This window comes from Tauraco erythrolophus, chromosome 11 (genome assembly GCF_009769465.1).
Source record: "Tauraco erythrolophus isolate bTauEry1 chromosome 11, bTauEry1.pri, whole genome shotgun sequence".
NCBI lineage: Eukaryota > Metazoa > Chordata > Aves > Musophagiformes > Musophagidae > Tauraco > Tauraco erythrolophus.
Genome location: NC_141475.1, coordinates 29,142,265 through 29,164,701, shown reverse-complemented (window position 1 = coordinate 29,164,701; position 22,437 = coordinate 29,142,265). Strand labels below are relative to the sequence as shown.

General features: G+C 45.0%; 1 protein-coding gene across 1 annotated transcript; it reads right to left on the bottom strand.

Moving 5' to 3' along the window:
- Positions 1 to 1,778: 1,778 nt before the first annotated feature.
- On the bottom strand, positions 1,779 to 21,984 carry GPR149 (G protein-coupled receptor 149). Its single transcript, XM_086618617.1, has 4 exons — positions 21,016 to 21,984; positions 19,824 to 20,013; positions 16,533 to 16,897; positions 1,779 to 2,351 (listed from the first exon to the last, which is right to left on the bottom strand). The coding sequence occupies exons 1-4, from the start codon at positions 21,982 to 21,984 to the stop codon at positions 1,779 to 1,781; spliced, it is 2,097 nt and encodes a 698-aa protein (XP_086474743.1).
- Positions 21,985 to 22,437: the final 453 nt, after the last annotated feature.

Sequence of the window (22,437 nt, the reverse complement as noted above, 5' to 3'; positions counted from 1 at the left end):
TGTCACGCCAGCACAGCCCTAGCGATGCCGACGGCAGGCCTGATTGATGCTGGTGGGAGGAAGGCAAGTCGTCTGCTTGTTTTCCTGCCTCCACACCGAACAGGGAGCGCAAACGGACACAGCATTTGGCCCTTTTGCTCTGTCTGTTCGTAACCCACAACAGAATCCTCCACAGGGTTGTGCTTATTTTCTCTTGCATGTTCCCACTGAGTGGAAAAGTGCAGTCACTTAAACAATTACGTTGTCATGCACACCACTGGAAATTAAATCTATTCCTTAAAGAAGCAGTATAATTTTTACTCAAACTGCTGAAAGTCCTGGGAGTATATTGACTCTGTTTAACTGAAATGAATGACAAACCCTCAGGAAACAGAGCGCTCAGTCAAAATGCAGTAGCATTTCAAGCATATGCAGCAGATTTAATGTAAGGCTTGAGGATTCCATTCACTGTTTCCACCTTGGCTTCTCTGAATTTGACACAAAGTAGAGTATTCACCAGTTTAAGGTTGGTTTTAGACTTAGTTCTATGTTCCTTATAAGTTAGTAAGGAGATGGGCTGCTCCTGAGGGTGATACAGGGCAGGAACCCGATTTGGGTAACCAGACTCACTCTCTGAGGTCAATGTCTACATTCAGTCTCTAAGTTTGGCCGCCCTGAATAGCTCCTTCCCCCTCTGCTAAGGCCAAATCAGTCAGAACCCTCAGCTCCTGACTCAGATCTAAAGCACAAGGGTCCATCCAAAGACGAGTGTCAGGTTTACTGACAGAATATAAATGGCAGAAAAAACCATTACTTTTTTCCGCTGTGAGCCACTGGGACTCCTACAACTCCCTGCAAGCTACACCTGCCCTCGTGGCTGTGTTGAGAGAAGTACTGGCTTCATATGGGCCTTGAGGAGAAAGATGACATAGCATAAGTATTCCCTGCTTAGGGACAACTCAGACACGAAGAATTATTCAAATTACTTTTGACATCCTAGCTCTTCAAATATTCCAAATGTTGTCTTTATCTCGATTGAGTGCAAATATTCTGTCATGTTGGAAAACAACTCAGTAAAAGATCACGGAGGCAAACAAGGGGACTCTTCAGAGTACTGGCATAACATTAACCCATTTGTCACATTTGATCAAAGAAATGTCAAACCATGACAACACTCTTTAAGTTTCGCCATGTCGTATTTACAAAATGCACATGCTTACATTTCAGCCACCCATATTCCATGTCTATACACTTACATAGGCATTACATATGAACCACATATAGAGCAGCAGAAAATCAAACATTTACATGTCTTTTAATCCTCTACTTAGACAACTAAATAAACTAGTTTTAGGTTTGGGCTACATTTTTTTTAGATAAATAGTTCAAGTCTGGCACATCAGTAAGAGCAGAACTGCAAGTCAGCCAAAACTTTTAACTTCGTGCCTGTGGAATTGCTCCCTTATTTTCTGGAGGTTCCCACGGACAGACCACTCAGTGCTAACAAGCAACCAAAGTTGCTTTTTAAGAATTTATTTAGGATTCCTTTTAGGTACAAGTGTTCTTCAGATAAATAGATATATAGATAACTTGAAGTTCACTATGCAAAGCTGTAAAGCACTTACATATTTGTTACCCCATCCATAAATCATTAAAAGTTTTAATCTATTTAACAGTGTAACAAACAAAATTAATGTATCTGTTAGGAAAAAAGAGTTGACGTTGTATTTGCTAGGGTAACTTGAGTCAAGAGGAGCAATGTCTGCCAAATCAGTTTAAATGTCTAGATTAAACACCTTTTAATTGCTGTTGCCATCCTCTTCCCGTTTTCTGTACGCTTTATTCAACATTTGTATTTCTTCCTGATAACCACCTCTTTCCATATGCTGCTTTTTGCTATTCTGCCGATGAGCTTCGACAGTGTCTGGAATCGATATGTTAATGTCGCTGTCGGGGTTGTTTGAGGGTATGAAGAGGGAGTAGGAAGCAGTTTCACCTAAATCACACGAGACAAACCTGTTTTCTTTCCGTGAGTAACGTAACGATGGAGACCTTACCTGTGCGGAGGACTGGCTGATATTGCTGATGATTGACACAGTATCCAGGGCTTCTTCATTGTCACAAATTTCAAGAACCTCTAAATGAATTTTAACGCTTGTGTCAGCAAACGTACCGGGAGACTCCTCTGGGTTTGGCTCATGACCGACACTTTTGGATCGATAGACTTCGATTTTCTTGGACGCGGGTGCTATTTTCTGCCCATCAGTGCTTACCTCGTACGTGGACAAGGAGAGCGTTTTCCCTGTGGGTGCCTGAAGAGACACAGTTCCTTGAAATGCACACAGAGGGATGGCCAAGGCCCCACCGGATCGCTGAAAAGAGGAAGAATGACCATTATCTAATGCTGATTTTTGAAGTTGGAATCCATTGTAAATAAGCCAATTACGCTTCCTTCGTGAACTTATTTTACTGTTGTAGACTTTTCCTTGCAGTATTTTAGAAACCTGGTATTTAAATTAACATTATGTCTTTTTAAAGAGTAGAAAGAAGTGTTTTATAATCAATCACACACTGTAGTATAAAAAATGAAGTCCCAAGTGACTTGGACTCAGCTACAGCCTACGGACACACAGACTTTACTATAGTAGTCTACAGACTTCACATTTCATTGCAGCTGGTCCACAACGAGACAGCCAGCACCAGCAGGCACCTCTCCAGCTGGTATCAACAGGGACATCCAAAAGTGTTTCCACTCTGTGTCACGCAGATCAAGTCAGTGATCTCCTAAAGCTTCTCATCCAGTGACAGAGAGGAAAGAAATGACACCAGAGGATCCTTCAGACCCAAGACCCAACGCTGACTGCATCTGTCTCCTCTGGGCATCCTAACTAAGTTAGGTGCCCGAGGTCAGATGGCTTAGCTACCAAGCTAAACTTTCCAAATCAAATTGTCAGATATTATTCAAGGAGCTTTTTGTGCATTTTTGTTTATTTTTACGGTGGAAATAATGTTCATTCAACAGTATCACTTGGAAATCTCTAACAAGGATTTACAGCACCACTACGCTGACGGGCAGAGGGCCCATCAAGAACCTCATTCCCAATCACATTTCACAGAAGCCAGTATGGGATTTTTTTCTAGAACAAAACTGAATTTATCAGTAGAGAAATTTTAACACACTTGAAGGCAGAGAAAGAAAATTAAGTTACAGCTCCGTACTACTGAAGGTCATGCTCAAACCAAGAATTTTAAGCAGCTGAAATGAAAATAGTGTTGCAGAGGCTCTAAATAAATAAAGGCACTATGCAAAGAAATCACTGTGAGCACCTGCATGGAGAACAGAGGACGTGGTTTGCTCCTCTGTGGACTGTGGCGGCTCACTCAGTGGCAGGTTGTTACATGTTCCCTTCTGCAGCGCTGCAGGGCAGATCCCAACTCTTTTTCTCATGCTATAGAGACTCATTTTTAATGGTGCTGTCCATTCGTGACTCTTGTCGGACAGAATCACAGCAATGGCACCAGCAGACGAATAGGGCAAAGAAACATCGGACTCAGGTTCTGGAGAATCTCACTGAGGGCTCATCTATTGCTCCGTCCTGATCTGCTTTGCTACAGTTGGGCTTTGCCTACTGGAAGGGCAGGGAAGAGCATTCGAAAACTTGCTCTTATTCACTAAAAAATACAATTAAAACAAACCACGGCGTTGCCAAAAGCAGAGTCCTTGGCAGTCAGTGAAGTGCCGACTTTGGGAGAGGGCAGTTCATGGGGAAGGGCTGCACTGGTTCAGAGGGATGATGCACACAGAGAATACTGAAACGAGGGGCCGGTGCGGAATCCAGCTCTGCTCCCACACAGACACGAGGCAGAGGGTACTGAAGAGCTGCCAGGCAGCAAGGTGAACCCCTGCACAGTCTTCTGTGTCGCTGTTACTACGCTGCTTTCGGGACCCACTGACCATCTTTTAAATCTACCTTGATTATCTCCAGATCACATTGTTATGTGAACTCCAACCTTACTCCTACTGCCTGCAGCAACCTCTTCAGCTAAGGTGCTTCCCTACCTCCTGCTGCTGCTGTCTGGCAGGGCAAACCACCAGCCCAAACCTCATCCTCCCCTGTCCTGTCTCTTATATACACACAGACACACGCTCTGTAGTAGCATGGAACTTTCTGGATGATCATAGAATCATAGAATGGTTTGGGTTGGAAGGGACCTTCAAATCATCTCGTACCAACCCCCCTGCCGTGGACAGGGACACCCTCCACTACATCAGGTTGCCCAAAGCCTCATCCAACCTGGCCTTGAACACTTTGATTTGGGATTACAAAACAGTATTACAGCAGCCCATGCACGAGGTGAAAAAATGACAAAGCACGAGAGTAACCAGGGGAAGACCGAGAGTTGGTTTATCAGGATGTGTAAGTCTGAGGCACTTAGTGAGTTTGGATAGCGCCCACGTTTCCTCCTGTCTGTGCAAGGGAGGGCTAAAACGAGAGACAGACACAGCTGTCTATGAGAGCAGAATATGCCTCTTCGTTTGTGAGCGTTGTGATTAATCAACCTGCAACCAAGGGACAAAGAGTAGAATAGCTGAGCTTCAGAAATGACCGGTCTTTCCCAGGCCCGGTTACAGAAGGATGCCCTGAGCTTACCCTCGGAAGCAGAAGCTCCAGTATTGTCCTCCTGAGTACTGATTTGTCTTGTGCAAACTGTGTGAACAGGGAGGATGAAGGAGTGACAGAAAGACCAGGTCTGATAATCGGCAGTGTGGAGAAGTGCCAGCGTTATTTCAGCATGGAAAGGACCCCTTCCATTTCGACCGGTTCTGTGGAGTATTTCCCTTCTAGTAAAACTGAGAAAGCAAGGAAAAACAGAGAGGTTTAGGATACCAGTTGGAAAGGTAAAATTGTTCGCAGGGAACTATGAAGGGCCATTACTTGCTGATTATTAAAGGAAGCTGTTGTGATGAGGCTTTTATTGAACTAGGTACGTTACAAGCACACAGCTAAATCAAGTGCCACATTACCTCCCCTTCACTAAAGGGCAAGAAAAGGAAATTACGTTTCATTGCGCAGAAAAATCTGGCCAGACTGTGACTTAAAGTGGTCCTTTGACAAAGGAATTTGCCTGACAAAACCATAGGAGCTGGCTTGCCCTGCTGGAAGGAAATCAAAGTTCTATTGGTCTCCTTAATAGATTTGTCAGAGAAAAATGGCCCTCAAGTGTTCTTCCAATGTGCAGTTACAGAAGCAACTATGGTGCTGTGTCATCGAGCTGGCGACGGTCCTAGAGAGGTGAATGTTGGATGACAGCAGCTCATTGCCAGCCCCTGCCTGCTGCTCAAGCACAGAGCCACGCGGGTACAGGGGCCCCTCCAGTGTAGCTCTCCTAAGGGCACGCACCAGCAGCCTTCGTTTCAAAGCGACGACGAGGGAGCCCTTTTCTGAAGCAGTTAGGTGTTGGCACTCACATTTTCTGTAGTAACTGCTAATGAGGATCTCTCCTCCAGGAGAGGAGTGATGTGAGAATAACTGTTTTCTTAGCTTGAGGAAGCCCTTGTCCACTTGTCTTCCATCCCGGGTGGTTACTAAGGCCACCAGAGGACAGAGCAACAAAATCAGCTCTGAGGAAGTTCAAGGTGGCAAAGCCTACTGGTTCTAAGCAATGCAGATGGAGGCACAAGGTTAGTGCCTTGAATATTGCAATAGACAGAGCCTGGATACCTAACAATTTTGGTAACACACACTTAGACTGGTGCTTCTGTTGGATACAAGCCTTACAGCTCTGTTTCCAGCCCCCTGTCTCATTTCTGCATTCAACACTGGAAGTCCTTTGCAGGGTTGGTTAAGAGTGTCTGCATTTCTCATAGTTAATCAAGCTCAGAGTCTGAAAAACAGTCTAAAACAGCACTTAGATTATCCAGAAAGGCAGCTAAAGAGTATGAAAAAAAATACGCTGAATAAGAACTGATTACTTCAGCGCAAGGTTATGTTCTACTTAATAAAACACTGCAGATTTGTCAGACTGAACATCAAGAAGATGGAGGGTATGTCTGAGGCACCTGAAGGGAGAATGAGTAATCCTCACTCGCTGGAATGAATACTCCAGGTCTGGAGAATGAGAAATTTTCCAATGACCACAGATTTTGTGGCTCTTTCTGAAAGTATGTTTTCCATTGAGAAATCAGTATTTCCTTTCAGAACTGAAAGGGACATACCAAGTCTCCTGTGCCACTTCCCAGTCACTGACTAGGAAGCCAATAAACTACATCATTTTCCACTAGAAAAATTCCAGTAGAAATACTGTTCAATTACAGATGCCGTCACCGGTTCCCACGAGTAGGGAATCCATTTGTCTCTTTGCAAACCGTGCACCGTCACACCGTGCACTCATGACTGTGACCGATGCCTGCCCAGTAACCCCTGTCCTTGCAGGGAGCAGCTTCCAACTCACACTCCCTCCATGCAGCAACTGGGCTATTAAGGGCAAGCTTTGACCAAGTACATGTGTATGAAACAAACCCATTTGCCACCAACGCAAAATGTTCAACGTTTAAAAAAATCTGAGTAATTACTGAAAAAAAAGTAAGCAGCATTTGCATGATACTGTAGAACTTACTAAGCAGAGTTTATTAAAAATTAAATCAAACCCTGGAATTACATGATAGGGGAAGGCCTATATAAAGCCTATATATAAAGCCCAAGGAGAGATCTGAACCGAAAATTCAGTGCCAAGTGCTGGCCCTGCAGTGCCACAGCCCCAGGAAGGCTGTGCTCCACGCTGGACAGACCCTCTGCAGCCAGAGCACCTGAAAGGGCTCTGCTCTGGAGCCGGAGAGGGGCCAGTGGCCGAGGACTGGCTCCGGCCCCTGGGCTCCTGAGCATGGCACAGGGCACCGACCACGCTGCCAGGCTCCCTCCTGGTTCACAGCCGCCTCGTGCTCGCTCCGCAAGCTTGGCTCCACAGCCAAGGTGCCCAACTGCAAAACGCTATGAATAAAACCACTGTTGGGCCAACAGAGGGAAGAATGCATTCCTGGGTTTATGTACCGCCAGGTGAAATTAGTACTGGAATTACTGTTAATGAGAACAGACTGCGACCCTTATCTTGTCCTTGATACCATTATTAAATATCCATTTTTGCTTCTCACAATACATCCATGGCAGTAAAGAGGAATCTACTAGCAAACCAGACTATTTTATCTTCCACTCCCAACGTTTCCTACAGTTCAGCTTCCTGATTTTAAGTCTCACAACGCAATTGAGTTCTAAAGCCACAGAACAGGAAGCAATTTCACTATCGCTTCACGGCGGCCTTCAGCTCATCCCTCCAGGTTCTGTACCTCATCTCTGCACTAATTTAGCACAAACAAGAGCATTCACAGCTGTACAAGGGTTATGATTCAGTTTTACTCCACTGAAAACAGAAAGAGATCCACTGTGCTGTCTCTGAACAGCTGCCACCTCGCTCTCCACAGCCCGGGCCCAAAATGCTTTTTGGAAGGGTACTGCCCCACCGACCTCTTTCCACTCTCTTTTGCCCACACGCTTTGTATTCCTGTATTTGAAAGAAAACCTAGTTTCTAAAAGAAATACACATATTATCTCCTGCCACACAATTTACACTGTTCTCTTTTCAAAGCACTTTGACAAAGACGTCTTTAAGAAGGTACAGAAAACTTAAAGCCACTTGTTTCTTGGATCATCCTCAGAAAGGCAACATTGTGATGCTGTCTTGACAATGCCAGCAATCAGGCGCCAGCATAAAGGTAAAGAGCTTTGTGAAATAAAATTAAATCCTGGATTTTCAACCAAAGTGCCATTTGGCAGCTTTTGTATCTCAACAGTTTTGCAGTGTATTTGATGCACATAAAAATTATCATTATTCCTGAATGAAACGTAGAAGTTTTTCTACAACTCTAGTATTGTGTTTGTTTTATCAGAATTAGTCATACCAGGATTTGTAGCATTACCACAAAGACATGCCAGAGCTGAAGAGCATTCTTTCTAACCCTCACGCATCCCATACCAGTTGGCATCCATGGTAACTACACAGGACAAGGAAGCCTGGCTATCAACGATTCCGACCCTACGAAGTGAAGACTTGTCTTTCTGAGACCTTACTCACTCTCAACCAGGAGAGGTGAAGGAAGGATCAGACATTTACCTGCTTGAACACCGCAGATTTAAAATTAAGTCTGTTCTGGTTCTTGTATCCACTTGCAGATGATACTTCTCCGTGTGCACACATGGATAGATACCTACCAGTATTTATTCACTGTACACACACATATATGTATATATTTATCTTTTTACAATTAATTTTTTAATTTCTGGTAGGATTGAAAGGTTTCACTTTGGAAACGCTCAAATGTTCCAATTAAATAACCACGGCATTTCCCGATCAAAGCATTCTGTAAGCCAAAATCACTACCTTTATGCTGAGGCCAGCTTTAACCGAATCCCACAAAATATCTGCTGAGCCTCATAAAAGTTGCAGACTAGCACTAAATCTGAGCTGTCCCTCTGGAGGACTGTTTTCTGCAGGTTTGCACCACAAAAAAAGCAAGTTGGTAATTTTCAAAGTTGCTTAATATATATCTCATGCATTTCATCGCTCGGGAACGCAGGATCTCTAATGCCATGATGTTTGCCACGAGCTCCTGCCACTGGGAGCTGGCCCTTCCCTTGCCCAGTGCTACTTTTTGTGGAGAGTGTTTATTTCCATCATGTCCTACCACAGGGCATTCTCTCTGTGCAGCTCCTGCCCGAGATGCCTGGAGGCTCTTCCGTCTGTCAGAATGTGGGACAGGGATTTCACTGGAGAACTACATGCACCAGCACACGCATTTTTAACAGGCAGAGACAAAAAACTACAATGAAATAAATCACAAATGCACTTGTTCCTTAAGGAGTGCTGATGCATTCTGAACAGAGAAATCTCTGCATAATTAATAAAGCAAATCCTTTCATTACTAAATTAAATCATCCACCTTCCAGATTTCACAGAAGACAGAAAGCTTCCATTTGACAGTGCTGGGAGCAGTGCGAAAGGGCCCAGCAGGAGCCAGCTGACTTACAGTTTTTAAATGAACCTACTAAGGCCATTTATGGAACCTGGAAATTCTGCAGCCTTCCCTGAAAAGAAGGTAAGTTTTTGATCCCTACGGCGTTTTTGGGAGGGAGGGGAAGGAAAGGGAAAGGTAACCTTTACAGAACCTGTTATTGTATTTCTCCTTGCAAACTGGCAGAAACCAAAGAAAAACACCCTTTTTCTATCTGGTTTGCCGTGAAATAGTTATATGAAATATTAATAAAGGGGTATGAAGCTGCAAGTACACTCGAAGAAAATGTTAATTTCATCACTCGCTGAAGCAGAGCCTCGTTCCGCATGCTGGTGCGGGGCTCCCAAGGGTTCCGGCACCCCCTCTGCTCCCCGCAGTGCCTGCAGCAGCTGAGCAGCAATTTGCAGAGCTGGGCCTCACAGAAAAGCCAGGAGTGTGCCACTGCTGTCAACTTGCAATACTGTTTCTCATGTGTTTACATGCGACACTCCAAATAATTTCAAACTCTAGTTTACAAGTGATCAAGAATTTATTCTGCTAGAGGAAGCCTAGAAAACTCTTTAAGGCTAACGTATCAATATTTCAAGTACCAAACATTTCCATATACTTTTCACATTTTATATTAAGTGTAACTGGATTCATCCCACCACAGGGATCTTAAACTCAGCGGTCCCAGTTCTCCAGTGCTTAGTTAGCACCTGCAGAAACCACTGTCCAGTCTGGATAATCACACACTTCCTAGGATTTCCTGGCAATTTTTTGTTTCAGGGAGTGGATGACTGCACAGCAGGGAAGGGAAAGGCTGAACAGCTCCATTCTCCAAACATGGTTCTCAATTGACACTTCATGCCCTGTGAACAAAGCTGACTGTTCCAGAAGTGGATCCTTAGCTACGTAACGCTGATTAGCAAGTGAGATCAAAGACAAACTGTTCGGAGCCGCATGATGGGAACGGTGGCTCACGCAGCTCAATTTCAGAGATTTCATAGACTTCTAGGTTGGAAAAGACCTTAGAGATCATCCAGTCCAACTGTCCCTAATCCCCCATTAAACCATATCCCTAAGTAGTTCATCCACCCTTTTCTTAAACACATTCAGGGATGGGGACTCAACCACCTCCCTGGGTTGAATTTTAGAGATAATAAACTTCTGTTGCAATATGGTAAAGCCAGTAAAGAAAAAAAAGCCTACCTGGGGGAAAAGAGAAAATGTCCAAGAGCCTGGAATTCCTACATGATCAAGGGAAAGAAGCAAATTTGTTTGGAGGGTGCTCCAGCACGCCTAAGTTAGGAGCTACTTGCTGACTATGCAAGAAGGCTGCGTGCCCCGACATTTAAAGTTTGAACAGACAAGGCTGCTTAGTGCCAGCAGAGACGCTCTAGAGGATTCAAGAAATTCTCAATAAACCTTTCAAAAATAACAGGGGACTAATGGGACACCTGCAGCCTCCAAAAGCAGCAGCTAGAGGCCAAGAGGGACACTCTTAAGACATCTCAACCGGTTCTACACGCCTGTGTCTGGGCAACGGACTCAAGCACACGGTAATCTGTAGATTCTCCCTCACTATTCCTAATTTTCAATTCGCAGGCCCTGGAATAATAAGATAGGTGTAAAATTAGTGTTACAGGGAAGCAGAGATTGCATCAGAGCGTGCATCTCGTCTCTGGCAAAGCCAGGAGAGCTCTGATGGGAGGTCCCAGGATGGAGAGCGACTCTCCCAGCCTGCTCCAGGGCAGCAGCAGAGCCAGGAACAGACGGCAGGTTTTGCTGCGTCCCACTCCCACTGGGCAATGCCGCCTTCCCAAACAGAAATCTCCGCAATCTAAATAAAGCTCTAATGAGTTTGCATTCCTAATTACTCTGGTAGAATACAGCTCTAGCCGAAAAGTTCTATTTTTAGAATGTTTCCAGTAAGGATCCCAACGTTTCTTTCCAGAGACAATGTGTTTTCTGTTTATTTTAAAATAGAGGCTTAGTCTTCCACTTCCCTAAAAATAAAAATTAGCTGCAGTAAAATTAATTACTGCAATGGTTTGCCCTCTGAGAAGCTGACTGCAATGAATTTAGAGCTAAGAGGGTACGACAAGAATAGATAAGCTCACCTCAGATGACCTGAACACCGCTATTTGTCACTGGCCTGCCTGATGTGGAGCAAATTTGTGTGGAGCAAATCAGTAACAGAATGTGCAACATAGATTTTCATAGATTTCTAGGTTGGAAAAGACCTTAGAGATCATCGAGTCCAACAGAAGCATTCAGGGTAAGAATATTTGTGTCTACACACAGAACTTCTTACTCAGTTGTCTGGGGCTGAAGGGAACGAGCTCCACAGAAAGCCCGTTGATATTCCACAAATAACGCCCCCAGCACCGACAGCGACCCCCCGCAGCAGGGTGCCACACGGACAGTCGCTCCGAAGGTGCCCGGCTTCGCGGGCACTCAGACCAGCCCCGGGCTCTCCCAACTGCTGGGCTCCACGGGAGTCATCTGCCATGAGCTGCAGCTTTTCTGTGGCCTGTAACCACTCATGTCCTCCAGAAGTCTAGATGCTCTGCACTTATGCTAAAATTATTACAAACAATCCGTATTTCCATGTAAAGATCTGCTGTTTCAAATCTATTACATTTAAATAGTGTTCCTCATAGACAGAACAGCTGATTTTACAAGAAACAACTCTCTGCAACAAGGCAACAGGTTTGCCTGACAGGATTTGCTGAAATGTCTGGCTTTCACCAAACTTATTGCCTTCCAGACACCTGCCACATCCGACACTGAGCTTACAAAAATAGCTGGGAAATTGGGAGCGCCTGTTTTAATTTGTATGTTCGCTATTTTTAATAAGATTTTTAGAGCAAGTACAGATTTGGTCTTTATGTAATCCTGTGCATTTGTTCTACAAGACAGGGTGACATATTTATGACAATTTCTAATTTCTTTGCACTTTCACGTAACAAAGAGCGCACAGAATGAAAACTTCCAAGTTAGTTTTAATTATTTGCACGAAGGGTGTGCACAAGAAACAGAGATATTCTTCAAAATCCACGTTAGAGGAACATTTAAATTGTGAAGTCATGCACTTGAAAGTATAAAAACGCCAGCACTGTGGCTACCTGGGCAAATTAATTCTGGCTCTTGTATTTCTCTCTGAGGTGGTTTCCTCCTGTGGTACAGTGAACGTGGACAACTGACCACGCAACTGAAGGCTAAGTGCACCCATGTTCCTACAGGGAGGTAGGTGGAGAAGCTCCCTGAAGTTTAAAAGCAGAACAATGAGGCTACCACCGCCCTGAGGCAACCGTCTGGCTCCCAGCTGCAGAGAGCACTCCACCCCTGTCTCCATCCCACAGCATCAACGAGGCTCAAGTAATTAGGGTTTTGTCAACTGGACCACAATTAAAGCAGTGTTAGTGTCCACAGAACTGAAAATTCCTGCTTCAGGAAGGTGCAACTCTGCAATCTACATCTCCTGCTAAAGAACATGGCTTTTGCATAGTTATATCTGCCAAGCCTTCCAGCCACGAACATTTGAAAATTATTTTTTATGGTCTTGACTGACAGGGCTGATTGCAGTATTAACTGTCTGAAGGTCTGTGCTGCAGTGGAGAGAAGAGCTCTACGGGGCAGCACGTGGAGGGTACAGAAATCAGAGCTGGGGCTGTCCAGTCCAGCTCTCCCCATCGCCCTACCAGCAGGAAGTGGTCACTCTCTGAACAGGAGATGATCTGCTGACATTCATTCTCTTTTTTTGGAATAGCTACAAAACTGGGCCTTACCCCTTTCACCAGACTCGGTGAAGGCAATTTGACGTGTGTACTGCCAGCCCTGGAGCACTGTTCCGAGTTCATCTGCAAGCATCGTACTAACAGGCCTTCTGCTGAGCTGCAGGTACTGCAAAATTAAACCAAAATGGTGGGTTTGCTTACTCGGAAAATAAAGACAATTATGTTGAAGAACAGCATAAGCCTTTAAAAAATGGAGAACGTTACGAGCCCAGAATGTAATGGCTTTACTGGGAGGTGTCTAAATCGCACTGCTTTTGCAACGCCTATCCCACTGAGTGGCACGAGGGCCCAGGTACAAGGATCCCTTGGCCAGTGGGATATTGATTTTGTTTGTAGCACTGTCTGCTCTTTCAGAAAAGGAATATTGACACCAATCAGTGGCAGCTTTTTGCAGGACTGATTCCTTTAAGAGTCTCTGACACGCAGTGTCACTGGTCAGCTCCACAAGGCTTACTTATCCTCCACCCTTCTCCACAGCCCAGTTTTTTATTTCTTTCCTCCAGCTCCGTGTGTTCATGTATACTTGTATCTCACATTCATAAAAACCTGTTTAAGCAACAGATCTGAAAGCTGTTGCTTATTTATCTGAACCAGATAGGATAAAGAGCAGCCATAGGAAGCCAGCAGCTTCACACTGGGGTGCCAGCGCGAGGGAAGCGCCGAAGGAGCTGGGCTACATTTAGCCTTGCCCTCCTGGGCAAACGTTTCCACTCTCACTATTCCTGCTGTTGGTGCAATTCAACAGAGTTTAGCTGCAGGCAGAGCCCGCACGTGTCGCAAGGACCACACCACTTTGTCCCACTTGGAGCAAAGTTAGAAGATGATGGTGAAATGCTACATTGATTTTCCAACCAAGGGAACAGCACCTGCAGGACGCGACCAGACGAGACCACCACAGCAGATTAGCCTGGGTATAGTTGTACAGGCCAGTGGAAAGCAAATATCATCTTCAAGTCCATTTGTAACTCAGCTTCTGTGCTGCACCTGGTGTTTAATGGAATGTGTACAACTTTCCAGTAGTAAGAAAGATGCTGTGTATTTTTCTCTGCTAGAAAAACTTCAAACTTCAGACACACAGAGGCACAGCACTGACTCCTCCTAGGTGAAGTAATTCACACGGCCTCCCCCCTTTCTCTTTATGAGGTACATAAATGGGTTCTAGACAGAAAGTCTCTTGAAGGAGTTCGCTTGAGGCAACCCACAGATGAGGTATCAAGGCAAAGGAAAAGAACAATCAGAAAGCCTGGAACATATTGCTGCCTGGAGATTTCTGTTGCCTGAAGGCATTTCACTATAGCCAAAAAAAGACATGACATATTTACACCCAATCTCTTTAGCAAAGGGAGACACACTGGTGTTTTATGACATGTTAAAGGTGTCTTTCAAAAACGCAGCTGAGCAAGAGTTAGAAATGACAAGTACCATTTTTTCCTCTCCCTCTCAATTACAGCTAGCCTACATCGGCACTAAATAAAACCTCCTGCCTCTTTCTCCTTTCATGCCACTTTTATTCCAGAGAAATTGCTTTGATGGAGTAACTCTTTACTCACAGAACAGATGACGAGGAGACAACCAGCTACGGCATCATTATTATCACTCCAAGGTAGTGCCATCCGCCTGCAGCACACAGCTTCAACGGAAAATCAAAGGCATCACATGGATTGCCAGGCACCCTACACTTCAAAACGCTAAATCAAAGTAATTGGTACCTTTCTCACGGCTTATCTGAGGTCTGAAAATAACAGAATAAAAAATACTGCTTTCACAATACAAATTCAAACGGGCAGTCTGCTGCAAATACCACTTGTTGCTCAGAGGGGGGGAAAAAAAAGTGAGGCAGGGAGAGACTTCGTTCTTCTCCCTGGCTTCCCGGGGCCACGTCGGGCCCTGGCGCAGTGCCACGTGGCTGCCGTGTGCTCCCGTCCTCTGGAGAACACTCACTCTTGCTAAAAGTGACCTTCCCCGTGGCACTGCGTGGTGCTGGCACCAGACACACCAAAAGCAGCATCTTTTCAAATTAAACCTTCATGCAGATTGTGACGAAGCCCCACTAACTCTAACGGAATATGCACCTGACCCAAAGCTGGGATGTTTGGACTCGGGATGCTTGGGATCAGATCCACTGCTGACTAACTTTGCTATTTACAAATGTTAGTAAAACGTGGTTGATTTTTCCTCATTTTGACAAAGGCTGAGTTGCTAAAGGTGACCTACCCTCCTCTGCTCCTGACATGCCCGCTTCCAGCGCCAGCCCCAGCCTATCATCTGAGGGAGGGGGTCGGATCACTGGGGAGAAAAACCTTCTGCCTTTACCTCACTATGTGAATCCAGTAACTGCAAAATCAGCAAAGACGACGTCACACTCACAAGGATTGCACGTGTTATTGGCAGGGTTTAAATTTCAAACCCGAGGCCTCCATGTTGGCCAATTTCCATTCAGCTGAAACTCATTATCTTTTGCCGAGGTGGCTGACCAGCTTTTAGCCAAGCACAGACGTTTTCACATTTTAATTCTTAATCCCAGTGCAGCTGAGTGGGTTGGTCATACCAGAACACCAGACAGCATTTCCAGCTGTACCTGACCTAACACTGAGAGGAGACCAGCAGTCCCAGTTCCTTAGTCTGTTACTTGTGCACCAGAGATGCAAAGCCTTTCACCGGATCCTTACCCCCACCGAGCAGTGCAAACCACCTTCAAGAGAGATGGAAATCATTACACAAAATTCAGTAAGATTTCAGCAAGAGAGAAAATTCCTATTCCTTAAGATGAATTGACATAATTCATACTGAATTCTTACCATCCATAGATCATGCAGGTGCACACAAAATAATAATAATTAAAACCCCATGAATAAGAAGACAAGTGAGAAATTATTGTAGGATCAGATTCTGCAAATAGGTGTGTGGCTACCAAAATATACAGTGTTAAGTATGCGTTTTACTGGAAGTAAATACACTACCAATAGGATTAACAGTAATTCCAATGTAAGTAAAAATTATTGTTATTTTTTTTGCAAGGCAATTCTAATTCTTTCTGGGCCTGGCAGCCCAGAAAGCCAATCGTATCCTGGGCTGCATCCAAAGGATTGTGGCCAGCAGGGCGAGGGAGGTGATTCTGCCCCTCTACTCTGCTCTCGTGAGACCCCCCCTGGAATACTGTGTTCAGCTCTGGAGTCCCCAGCACAAGAAGGACAGGGAGCTGCTGGAGAGGGTCCAGAGGAGGCCACGAAGATGATCCGAGGGCTGGAACACCTCTGCTATGGAGACAGGCTGAGAGAGTTGGGGCTGTTCAGCCTGGAGAAGAGAAGGCTCCGGGGTGATCTTATAGCAGCTTTCCAGTACCTAAAGGGGGCCTACAGGAAAGCTGGAGAGGGACTTTTTACAAGGGCGTGTAGTGATAGGACACGGGGAAATGGCTTTAAACTGAAACGGGAGATTAAGATTGGATATAAGGAAGAAATTTTTCACAATGAGGGTGGTGAGGCAGTGGAACAGGTTGCCCAGAGAAGCTGTGGCTGCCCCATCCCTGGCAGTGTTCAAGGCCAGGTTGGATGGGGCTTTGAGCAACCTGGTGTCGAGGAGGGTGTTCCTGCCCATGGCAGGGGGCTTGGAACTGGATGATCTTTGAGGTCCCTTCCAGCCCAACCCATTCTATGGTTCCATGATTCTTTGATTATCAGAAAAGTAAGGGCAAACTGGTACGTTACCTGCCGAGGGGTCCTCTCGGACTTGCTCCGGCACCACTCCCAGTCGGCGAGCCCCGGTTTCTGGCTTTCCTCATGCGACAACCGCCGCTCCGGGCCCCCGGGAGGCGCCGCCTGCTCGCAGCCTCCGGCCCCGCCCGCCGCCGGGCGCCGCGCGCCGCGGGAGCTGTCCGCCGCCGCCGTGGTGCTGAACGCCGCCCCGCGCCGCGCGCACGGCGAGTCCCGGCAGTCGCAGGCCACCAGGCTGGCACAGGACACGGATCTCCCGGCGCCATCGCGCTGCTGGCGGTGGTGGTTTTCTCGGGAAATTTTGTAGATTCCACAGCCTTGCTGGAACGACAGGTTGAATTCGAAACCCCGACGTTTGCCTGCGCAGGGAGGGAAGAAACGTCGTATTAAAGAGAGTCAAAACCACGAAGGAAAGCGAGGTGACGTACACAACGGCAACGACACTCTAAACCATGGAATAAAGCATTTAGCTACTGCTAGAAACAGGCAATTTTCTATCCATAAAAAGAATGAGCTGTTGTTCAGAAGAAAGCCTTCACGGATAGTATGTTATTATACCGCCGCCTTAATGAATTCCGAAATTATACATTACAAAGTTAATAGATTTCCAGAAACTGGTAGATTATCTGCCATTTTGAAACTACACAATAGATGATGTTTTAGGGAATACACACAAGAAGAAAATATCTAAATTTTGTACTACTCTCCTTTTCAGAGCCTGTTTCAGCTATATTCCTAAAGCTGAAAAATTGTACAAAATGATAACACATTCCTGAGAACATATAACTAACCTTCAATACCAATAGTCAAGCAAGAAAAATAGAATTCTACAATAAAAATACACAGTTGAAGTATTCACACAATGAAATTTTTGTATATTCCCCATTCTAAATTCAGTGCTCCAACTAATCTTATACAGTAACTAAACAATTAAATAAAAATTTTCTGTCATTATTTATACTCTTCTGTTCTTTCCCCTTTTGAACACGAATCACCTGAGATTCTTCATCCTTCTCCTCTTCATCTTACATTATGTAGTCACTAAAGAAGTGCCTTTTATTTAACTAATGAAATCACCTTCCCACCAAACCTTCCATGCTAAACTATAAAAGAAAAGATATGGAGATACATTTATACAACCTCTCTTTCTACTCAACCATTTGTGTGCTTACTCGATCATATTTAATTATGGGTGAAATTCTGACCTTGGCAGTCATTGCACTGAAAGTTGAGAACAGTCTTTAATACAAATACCTAAAAGTCACAGATCTCTTTTAAATAATTTTATAATTGCTGATTTTCCATCTGTTGTACATTTATCTCTCTAAATAGCCACTATTCAATAGATGTGAAGTAAACTGCCTTCTTGATGAACTGCAGTCATCCTCTCTGGGAAAGTGGTTAAAACACCATCAGTTGCAGCACAAGCCCTTCTGCCTTTGGAGAAGGTGTTCAAAGCAAGCGAAAGCCAGGAATGAGAATGGCTTTTCCTGGGATTCAGCAGCTTTATTCCTCCCTGAACATGCTGCGAACTGCAGGAATTCATCCACTGATGTCAGAGGACTTTCACTCCAGAGAATGGGAAACAACACCCAGATCCTCACAAGTACTGAGCTCTGAGCTTTTGCAGTTGGACTAGATGATCCTTGTAGGTCCCTTCTAACTTCCATTCCATTCCATTCCATCCCATCCCATTCTAGTTTTAACATTCAAATTTTAACTTTCTAACTAAAACTTGCCAGCGCTTTCAGTTCCCATTGGACCAGACCTCAAGGGAGAACTGTACCAAACGCTGGCACTGCAGCTCTCACTTCTGAAAGATTAATGCATGACTCTATCATTTTTGTATATAATTGCAGCATTATAAATAGGAAATTTTAATTATGCCTCTGTTAAGTTATTCCTGATAATAATTATGAATGTAAATAAAAAAAATCGACTATTGCTCTATCTTCCCTCCTTGTAGGTTTCCTTAACTGGTATTTTTACCAGACCATAGTTATTCTGTTTTAACAGAGATCTAACAGATACAGACGTGTTTAATATCCTGTGGCAGATTTCTATCCTTCAGACTGCCCACAATTACCTACTGATGAACAGTTGGATTTTTTTAAGTTCATACATTTTGGGTTGTCCTAGAAAGCAAACATGTATGAACATATATGCATATGCTTGTGTGCAATTAATGTAAAGTCATCACTAATAAAGACACTGAACCTAGATGAGCAGGTATAACGAGCTTCAATAAAACATTTCAATAACAAACACTTCTCTCAGAGGATACTGGAAACGCATTTTCATTTGCGATTCAAAACGCAAGCCCTCTGTGCAGACACGAGAACGCTGGAGACTGAGGCATTCCGGAAGTAACTGTGGCCAGGAAATTTGCAGGAAAGCATTACGCACCCTTTTAGCCACAAATATGACCGTGTTATTCATGTTCACAGAAGCCCAAATGTGTTCTTCACTAGACATAAGCTCGTGGAGCGATAGCTGTGTTTCTCTCACTGAGTATCACCGCATGATCGAGTTCTTTCTGGCAAGAGCAGAAGTCGTGTATCTGCAGGAGACAGGCTGTGGCAGTCAGCACGTGCAGGGACTCCTCCAGCTGCTGCTACATGGAGGCCCAGAGAAAAACAGGGCTTGAGAAGACTCCAAGAAGGTTACCAGCGAAAGTCTGGCATCCTCTGCTACACCAAGGTAAACTTGATGAACATGCAGGGAAGTATTTTTAGGCAAAAGCTGTGCAGGAGTTGCTCAGCTTCCAACGAGCGCCATGAACGCGCTGAGATACACACCACTCCCATGAATCACAGCCGTTGCACTGTGCTTACTGGTGTTGCTCTGACTTCTGGACAGTAGCTACAGTGCAGGGGGACAAATAGCTCCTCTCCTTATCGTTTGCCTGCAATTAGCATGGTTTTTCGCCATGACATTAAACATGTTTAGCATGTTCCATGTATTGACTGGTAGAAGTCAGACTTCAGTAGATATATCTTTGCCAGCGTAGGAGGGGAGATTGGAAGGAGGACTCAGAGTCCATCGGGCTCTGCCAAAAGATCTGACAGGGACCGGGAAAATCAGCCGAGCTTCTGTGCCTCAGCATCCACTGCTTCCATCCAGCTGTCTCACATGAATGTTCTAAGTCTCATATATTGTTTTGAATGACATCTCTGTAATTCAGGCCAATTACTTCAAGGAGTACAAAGTCCTGCTACTGACACTAACTTCCTAGCCTTTTACTACAAGACAGATTCCGGCTGCTTGTCACCCTTCCATACTTACTTTTGAGTTCTGAAGACACTGCATAGGAATTCCTCCTGCAATTAATGATGCAGCCACAGGGCAGGTGGATCCAGTGTTCTGACAGGACAAATACTGGGGTGACCGTGGCAGCCAGCAGGGTCAGCAGGAAGCTGAGTGTCTCAAACGAAAGGCTCTGAAAACCAGTGATGTGCTGGACAACCATTTGTATCTGAAAGGCAGAACATTTTGAAATTTAAATCACTGCAGGCACACGAGACACTTCCAGGAATAAAGAGAACATCTCCCCATGAATATGACACAAACAAAAGACACAGGTTGTCATTAATGTTTGCTGAGCCTAATAATTTTGTTTCTGACAGAGAGTGGAGAAAACAGAGAGTCTCTCCTCCTCATTCTGTATTTCTCAGAAAAACCCTTCACTTTAGCTAAATAGAGATGCCTGAGCACTATTAAAACAAGCAACTCACATCCAAGCAATTAAGAGACTGCTCTCTCCGGCACGGTACTGAGGAACCCCAACTCCTGCTGGGGAACAGGAGGGAGAACTCAGCACCGCGCAGGGCTGCGCTGCGGATGCTCCGTAATGCTCTCTCTCCATTGGGAGAAGCTCCGGTGCTGAGCTCATACACATCCCTGGGACAGGGATAACACTGCCCCAGACCCACGTTTCATCTTCTCAAGGGACTTCTTTCTAGTTATACATGAATGTACCCGTTCCCAAATGTACTACTGCATGCACATGGACAGTCCTCCTTCTCACACCCCCCCCCAAGTGCTACAGAGATTACAAAGATGCAGGCAAACCTCGTTTTTCTAACAAACTCTTACTTTCTAACCAGCCTGGCAAAGGACGTGACCCACAGCTGTGAGCAGAAGAGCCAGCTCAGTACAACCCACAGAGCCCACAGCGCTGAACAAACGCTCGTCAGACAGCTGCCAGTACAAAAGGGTGGACCTTACTCATTCCTGTGCTCAGGTGGCACAGACAATGTGATGATAGAGTAACACACCGCTGAATCAGGCTCTGCCAAACCTGCTGAAAGCCAGTTAAACTCATGTAGTGACACAGAAGGACTTTTGCTGGCACAAACTATACTATAAGGAACAACTGCAATGGCTACTGTTCATCTGTTTCAATTCATGGCACACCAACTCACACGGAATCTACATGTAAGCAAACATTAGGAAGTAAAGCAATCTGAGAATTTACCATCATTGGAAGCCAGAGAACGACTTTTGTCAAAGCAAGAATCAGTGAGAACCGTTTCTGGGCGAAGCCCACCGTGAAGCTCCTGCTCTGTATGCTGTTCATGCCACGGGGCTCGAGCGCACCGCTCTCAGCCACGTTATTCCTAAAAACTGCCTCTGAGCTTGGACATGCATTTTGGAAATGCTTCAGAGTTTTATCCACAGAGTCCAGTGGTGACGGAGATGGGATAGCAGTACTGCAGCCTGCGGGTGTCCCAGGGGTGATGTAGCCTTGAGAGATTTCCTGGTAATCAACACGTAATAGCTGTTGCTCATCTGAGCACAACAGCTGGTAAGTTAGGGGCACAGACAGCACTGCGAGGAGGCAAAAGCACAGCGAGAAGACAATAAATAAAAACAAGATGTAGGAACTGGCACAGTCAGTGAAGCAGCCCCAGGAGGTGGGGATGTACTTGCCCCAGCCACAGAGAGGCAAAATGCAGATCAGCAAACTGACGATCCAAACGGTAAGAATGGCCCATACCATGCTCACTCGTCGCTTGGAAGTGTTGCAGCTCATTGTCTCTGTTTTGTTGATGGTGTAGAAGTTGTAAGAAACTATAAGAGACCCTTTCAGGTTGCTAGAAATGCCCTGGAATAAATAGATAAGCGCTGAGGTGGTGCACAGAGGCGGTGGGAGGACATCAACTGACCACTGGCTGACCATGAAAATAATCACTGGCACGATGCTGATCAAATCATCTACTGACAAAGAGGTCACGATCATTGAAACTGTGGTTTTGTTTTGCATTTTCAGCAGTGAAACTAGTGAATAAACGCTGCCCAGAAGCACTGTGAATGCAATGATAAAAGTCAAGCAGAACAGAAAGACATTCCAAGTTCTCTGCTCACTAGGCTTATCCATAACGCTGGGATTTTCAGCGAAGAAGCTTGTTCCATTGAGTGACAAATTAATAGGTGTTACCGACATTGTCCTTGGCAAATTTTTTTCTTTGCTTTCCTACTGACTCTGCAAGTTTTCACTAGCTGAAACCAGCACTGTTAGCTCCACATCACAAGTTTCTTTGTTTTCCTAGGCACTCTTGTGGCGTCTCATGAAGAAATATTCTGGTGAAAGCACCCTTGACAGCCAGAACAACTCATGCTCTCGAAAAATCAGGCAACAATGAAGTATCAAAGGTGGCAGAAAAAATGCAGTTCCTCATAATCCTTTCAGTACTGGAAGACGGTTAATTTGGGCTCTTCAGGTAATAACATGCCATTCCCTTCCGACGGATATCAGGCAGTGTGCCTTACTCACGAGTTCAGTGGAAACGAAGGTAGAAGATCAGGTATGCTCAAGCTGTAGTAGCTCAGGGAGAAACATAGTAGAAACGAGAGGCTGTTGGATTCACCCTGCGCTGTTCCGAGCTGCAGGAGGGAG

Bases quoted from the DNA above. Each gene is read 5' to 3' on its own strand.
- GPR149 (XM_086618617.1), bottom strand. From the start codon at position 21,984: ATGTCGGTAACACCTATTAATTTGTCACTCAATGGAACAAGCTTCTTC. The intron at 20,014-21,015 runs GTAAATTCTCAG...TCTGCCTTTCAG, and splicing joins TTCTCTGGCTTCCAATGATG to ATACAAATGGTTGTCCAGCA. The intron at 16,898-19,823 runs GTAAGTATGGAA...CTCCCTGCGCAG, and splicing joins AGTGTCTTCAGAACTCAAAA to GCAAACGTCGGGGTTTCGAA.